Genomic DNA, 12617 nt, shown 5'->3' with positions numbered 1-12617 from the left:
CAGATATTTCTACATAAACATACATGGAACTTATTATTTTGCTTTAGTGTAAATGTCTAATGGTAATGTTTGTGTCTAGTGTTGTAAATGGTCAGGTTGTACTGACAACATTTAAAGCCTTTAGTGTTTAAGCTGTAATCTAACTAATGCTAATGTTCACTGCAGGAACACTTCAAAACACAATGTTAGCCATCAACACAATTACCACAACTCTACAGCAAGACCTCACAGTTCTTCTACTTACAAAGCACTTCCAAAATAGTTGGGACAATGTATGATATGCAGACATAAAACAGAAGGCATTGATTTGTGAACCTACCCTGTCAACTGGTCTTTGAACACAGAACATAAAGATATGCAATTGTAATGGCTTGTCTGGTTTCCTGTTTCTTATTAAATTATTTTCTATCGCCAACAAAAGGAGTCTTAACTGCTTTGACTGAAGTTTTTACTTGCTCAACTCACTTGCTTTCTTTTAAAGTCTTTTGCTTTCTTTTAAAGTCTTTTCAGAGTAACATATGCTGCCATCCAGTTGACGTCTTTTTCAGGGAAGGTCTTGGTTATTTCAGCAAGACAATGGGATAAATTTGGGATTTTTAATGATCAGCTAACAAGCAGTACAGCCGAGCTAAAAACAGCTGCTGTTGAACTCATCTCTCTGGCTGATCTAACACTATCCCCCAAACCATGCACTTCTACACTTTATCTAATGTAGAATTAACTGTACTTCTAATGATACTGCAGTGTTTTGTTTTTAATAATACTTAATGTGAGTAGAACATGATAGTAATAATTTCCCAGTGATCAAATTAAAAATTGCACTTGTTCAAAAATGTAATAAAATCTAAATAAATGTTAGTGTCTTAACTGACGAAGTAATAATACAGCAGCACATCAAATAAATTAAAAGTAATACTCTGAAATCTATTGGTTAAAATGAGATTTTAAATAAATATTCTACAAAAATGTTCTACAAAAACTGTGTGACTTTTTGGAAGGTATATTAAGGATTTTACGACAAGTGACCCAATGAGGTCAGCTAATGTTACCTGCTAATGTTTATGAGAATATCTGTCCAGTCAGTCAATGTTGTTCAGCATGGGAGTGAAGTTAACTTAATAAGTTCTACCTCATTGTTTTCTATGCTTAATGTAAATGTCTAATGGTAATGTTAGTGTCCAGTGTTGTACATGTCCAGGTTATACTTTGTAAGCTAACTAACATGACAGTGTTTAAAGCCATCATTTTGAGGAGTAATATTACTTTCACTGTGGAAAAACACAATCATCACAACTCTGCAGTCTACCCTACAAACCCAATTCCTGGACAAGAGGCATGACGCCTCCTTTAGCTTGTTGCTCCAGAAATATTTCTCAAAATTTCATCATAAAATCACACAGGTTTTACAGCACAGCAGAGTTACATTCACTCCTAATTTTTTTGTGCAATGTGCATTGCAGTTGTAGTTCTAAGTAATATATTGAATATTATTATTATGGGATCATTAAGTTTTATTTAATATCCCAAAATGGGTATTTTCTGTTTTACAAACTAGATTTCTGTGTTTCTCTTTTTTGTCATGGATTATGATAAAGTATATTCATTGACTGTAATTTTAATTTAAAATGGTGTACTAAAGTATTTATATATATATATATATATATATATATATATATATATATATATATATATATATATATATATATATATATATATAAAATTATTTATCATTTAAATGATAGATTCTATGAATTTGATGAGCATTGATACAATTTCCACCAGTTGAGATCTCTTACACCTGATAGCGAGGCAGTAAACCACTTTATAAGACTTTTATTTTTGTTCAATAAAACAAAACTGACTGCTGTTTCAGTTTATTTCCTGTAACTGTGTGTAGGTTTATGAATATTTTTAAAGAACTACACTTTACACTAAAGTGGGGTAGTTTCCCCCAGTTTCCCCTGTACTTACCAGAGCTTTTTTGTGAAGAGCCAGATCACTAGGCATTTCCCCCGTTTTTGTCAGCCAGGTCTTCAGTGTTTTCTGGAAATTATCCTGATATCATGAAAGGAGAGCAGGATAGCATGTATTTAATCATTTTGTAGCAGATATATAAAAGCACTGGATGCAATCAAAATCAAACTTCAATATTGCAGATAATTTCTACCAAATCAAACATTGAACTTATTACTTTGTTTTAAAACTAGGAAGTAAATGTCCCCTGAGAATTTTTTTCTGTGTTTTGTATCTGGATGTGTTTTGTCAAAGAAGGAAATCATGCTAATGCTGTGTCAATTAAGAAAAAGAGAAAGAGATTCATTTGGTTCTTTCTTTCATTCTTTTGGGAATTTTTTTTTCTTTATGTGAAGTTTATTCCTTATGGGTACGAAGGGCAAGAGGCTTCCTTTAGCACACTGCCCCAAAAATATTACTCAGATTTTTTATCATAAAACCACAATTTTGTTCACTTCCTTGGCTTGGCAGCATTAGCATTATGTGCTATTTAGAACATTCATCTGGACTGCTAAGATGTTTGGCTAAAATTAGTAAAGATTTTGCAAGTTTTACCACTCAGCAGTTACGTCCATATCTGATTTGTTGTATTATATGCTTTGAACTATTCATTCATTGGCATTTCTCAATAATATACTGAATAATAAAACTAAAAATAAAAAGTTGACTGCTGTTTCAGTTTATTTCCTACAACTCTGTGTAGGCTTTAAGCGTCATCATCCTGTGCATGCTAAACTCACAAAAATGTTCATGTGAATACACATTACTTTTAAGTGGGGCTGCTTCCACCAGTTTCCTGTAACTGCATATTTTACTGCACTTACCAGAGCTTCAAAGTTCTCTAGATCACGAGACTGATCACCAAGTCTTTTCTCCACATTTTTCAGCCAGACCTCCACTGTTTTCTGGTCTTGATCCTGGTACGACGAGAAAAGAGCATGATGGCACAGAGTCAATCATTTTGTAGCAAAGTGGAAGAAAATCAAATGTCATGTGGCAGATATTTGCATGGAAACTATTTTTTTTATATCAAAAATAGGAAGTCAATGTCCCTTAGAAAATGTTCTATAGGGAACTTTCATGTACTGTTTTTCTCAAGAACACATTAGAAATGTAAAAAAGGCCAAAATTTTGTGTTCTAATGTTGTGTTCAGGTTTAATGTTTTTATATTGTTTCTTAAAGTTACTGTTACTGATTTAATGCTTGTGTTATGTGTCTTGTAAATTTTACAATTAGGCCATGTTAATCCTGTGTTAATAACCTGTTTGTCCTGTGTTTTGTGGGCCAAAATGCTGGTTTGAGTGAGGTGGTTACTAAATAACTCATTATGAACACCAAATACATCTATACTTTACCTACTATAGTATTAATTGCACTTGTAATAGTACTGCACTGTTTTTTACATACTACGTAGCAGTAGAGTTAGTAGAACTCACACTATAAAAATAATAAAACAATAGCAGAACATTTAATTTTAATCTTTGATTTATTTAATAATTTACAGCAATTACAGCAACAAATATGAAATATACTAAAATAGATTTGTTCATAAGCTTTAGAAATTAGTTTTAAACTATATATTTGCTGCCTTTGCTGCATTGGTTATGGCTTTGTTATCTCATGACAAGCTGCCATTGCACTGTCAAAAGAACTTGGAATTGCCCACCAATATGGTAGCTGCTCAACTCAATGATGTTATTGTAGTACTATAAATTACATAATTAAAAATAGTACACAGTCGTATAATAACAAAGTGTATCATAAAGTGTATCATCACAGTCGTATAATAACAAAGTGTAGAATAACTATAAAAAGTATCAACTAACCTTTGTACCTAAGTGTTTCAGATCCTCAGGCTCAAATATTTTCGCTCCAATGAACTTGTAAAATTTACGTTCTGATATTCTGTCAATGATTTCTTGTGCTTCTTTAAGATCTGAGTCTGTTGATTCTGAGCATTGGATTTGCTGAAGAATGTCATCTGTATAACAAAAGAAGAGAAAACTAACTATAACATTGAGCTCATGCAGTATATAAAAAGTACTAAAATACTTAAAGGTGAATTCCACTGATTTTTTTTCAACATTTTTGGAACTTTAAACAAAGTCATTGTGACTGATGAGAAAAGTTTCATGTTAAATAGTGATTTTGGTCTGGGTTTCTCTACAGTGAACCATCTCTGAATGAATTTGTGTACTTTGCAATAATTTAGTCATTTAAAAAATATTTGGAATTTAAGTCTGTCACTGTGTATAAACAATGCTATTATGCTTCCATTGTTCATTTTGACTTAAATACCAAGAACTTTTTATACGTGCTTCTGTATACTTTAGTTTCATTTCAAGTCATGTTTATTACTGGTGTTTTTTCCTAATTTTGTTCATAGTGATCAGTGTACAGTATATTCTGTTTCTAAGGGAGACAGGGAGAACCTGTGAGAGTCACATATTTTTGGAGGTTATTGACTTGAGAAGAGATTTTGAATGTATTTTCAGCTTTTTTGAGCGCATCCACTATCCTGAAAACACACACACACACACACACACACACACACACACACACACACACACACACAAAGTGAGTTCAAATGAACTAATACAAATAGTTAAATTGCATGTAATATGCTGATTAAGTAAGTAGAATAAATAAAAGGTAAAATCTAATTTAATCACATTTTGTAGGCTCATAAACTTACATGAGTTCCACTGCCTTTACAACCCTGTGTTGGTAGGCATTATGGTGAAGGAGGTTGCGAATGTGAAACAGTTCATACATGTTAATTGCTTCCTGATGGAGATAAAAAACAGAACTGTTTATAAACGTCATTCTAAGATTCTATATTTTCTGTGCATTTAAAATCACCTTGTCTCTCATGCAGATCTGCGGTTCTTCATTCTTATCAGTGCAGACTCGTGCAAATTTCATGTAACGTTCATGGGAGAAGTTACATTTCATACCCAGATGGTGGCAATCCCTGAATAAAGAGCAAAAGGTTAGATATAATATATAGAATATAGTATGTACATCTTGTACATCTTTTAACCCTTGTATGGTGTCCAGGGTTAGGGGTTTGTGTCTGTGTGTATGTGTTTGTATATGTGTGCATGTGGACAGGCTGCTGACTGGCTATAGCTGCTAAAGGAGAATCCTACGCTGGACACTTCTGATAATTTAAACATCTGATATTTTTATATAAATTGTTATGGTTATTATTTAAATGACAAATAATGTGGTGGGTCCACCAGACCCACTGAGTGACCATGAACACCACACAAGGGTTAAATACTTGAAATCAACCTTGAATATTTCATTTCACGTGTAGAAAATACATACAAATAAAACTCACCTGCTGAAGTAGTCCATTTTGTCAACATCAATGCCGGTTCTAGAATTGGCCACAATCTCATACAAGTAACGGTCTGTCTACAAGGTAAAGCAATGGTGTATTTCAGTCTTCCACATATCAGGACATTTAAACTTTCTAGTTAACTCTGGTTGTGTAGTTTAATGCTGGTTTAATTGAAAATCTGACTTTTTATTAGGACCTTTCTCAAGAACAAATTTAAGAAAAAATGTTGTCCATTGCTCTTGTTTACTGATTGCAGGGTTTCCTATAACTGTTACACATGAAGTTTTGTTAAAAATATTTTATACATTTTTGTTTTCTAAGACTAAATTCAGTAAAAGTTATTTTCCAGTGATAGTTCTTATAAGCTTTGCAAACATTTTTTAAGCTATTATCAATGCCAGTACTATCAAATCAGTGACAATGGCAGCTAATTAGGGCCCTGTGACTGATTTAGATAGTATTTAGATTTGTGATTCAGATTTAGATAGTAAGACTATGATTAATCCAGGTTTAGATACTCTGACTGTGATGAATTCAGGTTTAGAGACACAGACTATGATTAGTCTGATTTTAGATACTCAGACTGTGATTAATCCAGATTTAGATATCCCCGGGCGCCATGGATGGGGCTGCCCACTGCTCTGGGCAAGTCTGCTCACTGCCCCCTAGTGTGTGCGTTCACTAGTGTGCATGTATGTGGGTGTTTCACTGCATGGATGGATTAAAGTTGCTGCTAAGATACTGCATTAGTTCTGAAAGTACATTCATTACAATGATGCCTCATCATGCCATTATTATTACTTCAGTAAACATTATTGTAGACTTTCCTGTTTACCTGGAATGGAATGATTAGGTCCTTAATCAAGCTGAAGCATTCATCTGTTAATGCGTCATCTTTTAGGTCATTCTTCATTTGTTTCTTGAGTTCTTCGAACATTTTGGCTGATTGTTCATACTATAACATGAAAAAAGGGCGAGTTACTATTTTAATGAGATTACTTTAAGGTGTAGATTTGATTATCTGGCCCTTTTAATGATCTTTGCACATTTTTGAACATGTTTTATGCTATTACACATTTTTCTACTGCTACTGTACTTTGAACTACAAACCTTATTCATATTTTGATCATTTATCAGTTGCTGCTCTGATACTGAATCATTACGGAAAACACATTCATTATGCCTCATTATATTATTATTATCTCATCACTTGGATTGACAAGAGCCTCAATCAAGGTGAACTGGTCATTATTGTAGACATTCCTGTTTACCTTGGGGATTTCACTTGGAATTATTAGGTCCGCAATCAAGCTGAAGTATTCATCTGTTAATGTGTCATCTTTTATGTCATTCTTCATTTGTTTCTTGAGGTCTTCGAACATTTTGGCTGATTGTTCATGCTACAACATGAAAAAAGGGTGTTACTATTTTAATGAAAACAGATTTGATTATCTTTGCATATGTATTATACTGTTACTGTACTTTGAAAAGCGTACTTTATTTTTTGCTTTGATACTGCATCATTACTGAAGGTACATTCATTATGATGATGTTGGCCCATTGTATTATTATTGTTGTTGTTATTATTATTATTATTTTAAAATTGCTTCTACAGTAAACATAATTGTAGGGCTTTTTTTACCTGAGGAACTTCCTTGGCACTTGAATTGATAAGATCTGCAATCAAGTTGACATCTTCCATTCCTAATCCCAGTTGATGTTTTGTATTGAGGTGCTTAAATATTTTCACTGATTGCTGTTCATGCTACAACATGAAAAAAGGTTGAGTTACTATTTTATGAGATTAGTTTAAAGTGAAGATTAGATTATCTGAGAAATTATTTATCTGTAACTGTACAGGAAATTCACAGTTTGCCTGTACTATACAAATAAAAAAATAATGAGTGAAAAGCTGTTTTTGTGTTTAACCTTTTTAAAACAAGAAAGTTTAATTCAGTACCTTCCACTGTGAATGTGGGTTCAGTTCTTTCATGAATTTCTCAAAAGCATGAGAGAATGGACCATGACCTTCATTTGAGAAATATACAACGGTCTTGGTTAATTATTAGAATCTTTATATTTCATACAAAAATAAAAGATCTAGCAAAAAATATCAGACAGTAATCACTAACAGATTAACATATGTAAATACACACTATTTATAATTTTATATAATTTATAATATTTATGTCACTCTTAAAATAAAGAACAATTTTTGGTTCCTTAAAGAACCTTTACAAAGAGCCAATGAAGGATTTGATTCACCTGTAACAGTATGACAGGCAGTTTTCCAGTTGCCTCTGGATTAGTCTTGTGGATCTAGGCATGACTGCATACCAAGTATACACATCTGACCAAAAGGTTTACAGGTCCCCAACTTTTGGTGCTCAATTGCAGTGAAATCTACCAAAATAAGTCTATGCTCCCTCTACAATCCACTCCAAAACATGTCTAGTCCATGCTCTTTTAATATCTGCAGTAATACCAATAACAAAAGCAAAGTAGGCTAACTAGTGAGACGCTTTTAAAGACATTAACTCAGAAGAAAATATCTTGGCTTGCTTGCCTTCAGCCTATGGTAAAGGTTTAGTCTACCAAAACTACCAAAACAGGCCTAACCATGGACAGATTTATATAATTTCTCAGTGGAGAGTACATGTATTTAAGTATTTATCACATCATTGTTCTTTGCTGCAAATAACAGGTGTCTCAGGGTTGTTGTCCAATAGACAATATTAATGAGTATTTACATGCAACCATGTAATCAAAATTGCTTTAAAATATAGGTTAGTTAGCTAGACAGTTACTATATAAAAACTACTACTACTATAAAAAATGCTACTATATAAAAAAAATGCCCAAACAAAACTGTTAATCAATGTATCACCAGTTTCAGTTTACATTTCTCAAAGCTTTAGCAGGTGTGCAAGCCACACTAACATAATAATAAACAATCAGGCTAAACTAGGCTAATAAACTAGGCCAGCAAAATGGAGGCAAAAAAGTGAACATGTACTAACAAACGTTATATATGCAGACTTTACTGTTTTACTGAATACAATTTTGACTGAATAGAATGTGATAATACATTGATTTTTAAATTATGTTTGCAAAATAGTCTGTAAATATACCATATTGATATATATATATATATATATATATATATATATATAAATATCACTGCCTGCTTTAAGTGTAGGTTTACACAGTGGTCTATTAAAATGTACAGTATGCCAGAAAGACTTCAACAACACAAAATATGAACTTCTTAGATTCATTAGTCTTGGATCCTTGGATTCCTGCTGTCATTGTGCTATAGAGACTGCAGTTGAGACAGATGATGATCAAAACTATGAAACATATTGGTATTTGGTTATTACATATAACTCCTACCTGATTGACATTGATTTTAAAAATGGTATCTGAAATAATGAGATAAGTTGAAGCCATTGTGTTTGCTTCAGGCTTCAGATTACATTTTCAAAAACACATATTACATGTTAGAACTTCAATAAGATTGTGAAAAAATATAACTTAAATAAAGTGAATTAAATATCTAGCTAGAAATTAATTGAACTAAAGATGTCTAAGAAATTACAACAATAACAAATAATGAATTTATTTAAATGACAATAAATACTGAAATTAAAGCTGATATAATTGCAGTTTAGCATTTTAACAGGTTTCATTCAACTTTAATAAATTCTTTCAGTGAAATGATGCAAAGCTAAATAAGAAGGATAGATGAAAAAAGCTATATTTTCCTGTTCAAACCTGTATCTAGCTTACCAAAATAATTTTAAAAAGTGTATGGGAAAGTAATGTGACACCTTTATTTGAACATATTGCGTGCAAAAGTTTGAACATTCTCAGTCAAATTTAATATTTTGTTGATTTTTCAAGTGAAAAAAAGGGAAAACATCCTTTACAGGGAACACATTATATATGGAATTCTTCTACAAACTTACAACACGTACAAAAATAAATCAGTGACTCATGCAGGGGCAACATTTTATGTTATTTCCCCTAACATGTTAAATTTAGCAAATAAATGGTAGTAAAATGTGCAGATGAAATATAAAAGGAAACAGAATATGTATTATTTGCTTGTGTTACACCACAGAATACAAATTGCAGTATAATGAATGGTGAATATCTCACCCAGATCGTGACAAAGTCCTGCGATCTGCACACAGACTTCATCTTGTTTAGTTATATTCAAACCCTGGTGAGCTTTCAGACTCTTTACAAGCTGTCCTGCCAGATGAGCCACACTGTTCACAACAGTCAGAGAGGCACATCATTATGACCTGATTAACATATTCTGTCATAAACATATATAAAAAAATCTCTTGAGGATCATAACTTTACCCAATGGAGTGCTCAAAGCGATTGTGAGAAGCTCCTGGATAAACATAATAACCTCCTCCGAGTTGCTTGATGTTCCTCAAGCGCTGAAACTCTGGAGTATCGATTATTTTCACCAGTAAAGGAGGCATCTCAATGTGACCATGAACAGAGTCATTGAAGATCTGTACAAAAAATCTGCTGTTAATTTCACATAATGTATATAAACTTTTACAACTGTAAGAGCTGCAGTTATTTTACTGAACCCAGAGTGTTTATCTGAATGATGGATCAGAAGAATATTCAAGACTATTCATATTGTCATAAGAATATTAACTTAAGTTACAACTATACTGAAAAACTGTCAATAAGGCTCAAAATTTGAATGTAACACAATGCATTAAGTTTTTTGAGTTTTCTCAAGAGCTGCATTTGTGGTCATACTTAAGGGTCATTTATTTATCCAACTTAGATTTCTTTGTTCACCCAACATTAAGCTGTCAATAAAATATAACATCTTTCAGAAGGGGAAACAGATCATATTTACAGTCATCCAGAACTCCTTTACAGCCTAAGCATGTTACTGAGGTTAATAATGGAGCATTAGGAGTTACTGAAACCTTAGGCTTCTAGGTAGAGGTCAGTGATACTAAACACTACACCATAGCAACTGTAGCCTAATGGCAGGAATTTATTTGTTAAATACTTGTTAAGACATGGTGGGTGTTCAATAGAACTGACAGTAAAACCTTTCTGGTCTTTGGACTGTGGTTAGTATGGCATATCAAAGAACACCTCTGTCCTCCACCCAGCAGACTGAGGCTCAGTTGCCCCCGAACAAGCAAATCAAACTGTACCTATAAGCTTCCATGAGCATCCAGTGTAAATGCATTAAGTGCTAGTTTACCTATTATATATAAGTAGTGTATTGGAAAACTAAGTGATTGAGTTACTTTTTGTATATATGCACAGTCTGGAAATTTTTGTAAGTTAAACAATATTATTGTTAATAAACTGCATAGATAAAATTAAAGTAAAACAATTTATGTGAAAAAATAGGTTCTGAATCCTGAGACTCATCACAGTGTGCTCTGCTATTGCACATTTATTATTCATTTCTAATTCCCTGCTTAGACAGTAAACGTCAGCCTGTACCAATGAGCATCCCTAAACAAGATTTTAATGCTGCATTATCTGATTTCTGTATCATAGTTAGACTGGAAGCCGTTCTGAATAAATGTGTCTGCTAAAGCTGTAATAGTTTCTTCTTTTCTGATAATTATTATATTTTGCTGGCAGCCTATTTTTCAATGAACAAACAAACCTAAATAAGCATGACTACAGAGAAAACAATGCTGGGCCACTTTCTCCAAGCACCTCAGTGTTAAGATCATCTTAACTGGTAGAGAGAGGGTCCACTGCAATGCTTACATTACAATGGTTTTCATTAAACTCAGCCATGATAAGCTATAAAAGTGACTCATATTGCTCAGTTAATTCAAAATTAGTAACAGATCATTTTCTGTCAATATTATAGACACAGCCATCTCACCTTTGAGCTTGTATTGTCCTCCATTCTTGTTGTCTCTTTTGCCTGCTGGCTGCAGTGTTCTGGCTCAGGTGTGGTGTGATGCAGGCTGGAGGTTTCTTATTTATAGTGTTCCCTAGCTGCAGACTTGCATGGCAACAGACCAACCGGTCCCACCAGTCTTAATCAAGGTAATAGTGTGCCTCACTCATTAATTGTGATCTTCACATACTAATCCTTCCACAAACAGACAGTGTGTTTGTGGAAAGCCTCCTGCCTTTGTTGTGGAGAAGCTTTCCAGAGGTACTGAGTTTTTGCTAACCTTTTTATAATTAATGGCATAATTATTGGTGCCCCTTCGTGAAGACAATTGTAAAGAACTCATGATATTTATGTCATAATATTTATTTATTTATTATCATAATATTTTTATTCATGTCTCATTGACATGACACACATCCACATCACTTGTGAGTGCACACTTGTTATGTTTTGTACATTATTCATCCTACAAGGGAAATGTGTCATTTCGCTGTCTAACTATGCTTAGCAGCACATCACTGCCAGCAAACCAGCCCTACTTGGGCCAGAGGGGATTTATACTGAGTGAACTGATAAACTTCTAACACTTCTTAGTTTAAAATAATTATTTCAGGCTTTACAGGGTGACACAGAGCAGTGCATGTACATCATATTTTAGCCTGCTATTATTCCTCCGACCATCTCTCCTAAATGATTTGAAATGCAAAACATTTCCCTGTTTTGGAAGAAACATGCAAATTTTGCATGGTAACACTACAATACTGTTTCATAGTCAATAAATAACTTATCAGGAACTAAGCAGGAATGAATGAGTAGTGCTGCACTGACACTTAAATGACTACTCTTAACTACCAAGGACTAATAGTTAACTACTTAGTAGGGTAGTTCAGTATTAACTAAACAATAACTACTGAGTCTCATAGAGAATTACGCAGTAACTGGGTTCTTTCTTAAAATAACTACTCATAAATTACAGATCAGTTCAGCAATAATTGCTCAATAGCTGAGTCTGCCAAGGTTACTCCTGAACTACTAAGCGATGCAGTGTATTCCAACATGTCTAACAGTAGTGAAATACACTACACAGTGTGCAGTCTCTACAACATAATGGATTATATCCTCCATTTCTATTCACAGAAACAGGTATTCTCAGAGAAGGCTGGGGGCATCACACCAGACTATACTGACTGGTGTTCCTAATGTGTTTGTTTTGATCAGAAACCTAAGAAGGCTAATGCCCATCTTCATATTTGGCAGTGTGAACCAATTTGCACATCAGCCCACAAATTGCTAAAATACTACAGTATTCAGTAGACTGCAGTAGTCTGTTTACCTCT

The 12617-nt window shown here is 33.4% G+C and overlaps 1 protein-coding gene across 1 annotated transcript in view; it reads right to left on the bottom strand.

The window, feature by feature from the left end:
• The window catches only part of LOC108434273, a 44247-nt gene extending 32929 nt beyond the window's left edge, over positions 1-11318 (bottom strand). The window contains exons 1-14 of the mRNA XM_017709282.2: positions 11263-11318; positions 9735-9895; positions 9525-9637; positions 7324-7391; positions 7006-7128; positions 6635-6763; positions 6199-6318; positions 5361-5437; positions 4877-4988; positions 4710-4801; positions 4447-4532; positions 3841-3995; positions 2838-2930; positions 1972-2055 (exon numbers count right to left, since the gene is read on the bottom strand). Coding sequence (XP_017564771.2) covers positions 1972-2055; positions 2838-2930; positions 3841-3995; positions 4447-4532; positions 4710-4801; positions 4877-4988; positions 5361-5437; positions 6199-6318; positions 6635-6763; positions 7006-7128; positions 7324-7391; positions 9525-9637; positions 9735-9895; positions 11263-11286 — 1437 coding nt within the window. The 5' untranslated portion in view covers positions 11287-11318. The remainder of the gene's footprint in view (positions 1-1971; positions 2056-2837; positions 2931-3840; positions 3996-4446; positions 4533-4709; positions 4802-4876; positions 4989-5360; positions 5438-6198; positions 6319-6634; positions 6764-7005; positions 7129-7323; positions 7392-9524; positions 9638-9734; positions 9896-11262) is intronic.
• Between the last annotated feature and the right edge of the window lie 1299 nt (positions 11319-12617).

The sequence above is a fragment of the Pygocentrus nattereri genome, chromosome 20 (assembly GCF_015220715.1).
Source record: "Pygocentrus nattereri isolate fPygNat1 chromosome 20, fPygNat1.pri, whole genome shotgun sequence".
Lineage (NCBI taxonomy): Eukaryota > Metazoa > Chordata > Actinopteri > Characiformes > Serrasalmidae > Pygocentrus > Pygocentrus nattereri.
Note: the sequence above shows the minus strand (reverse complement) of the source record. Positions and strands in the feature narration are given on the sequence as shown.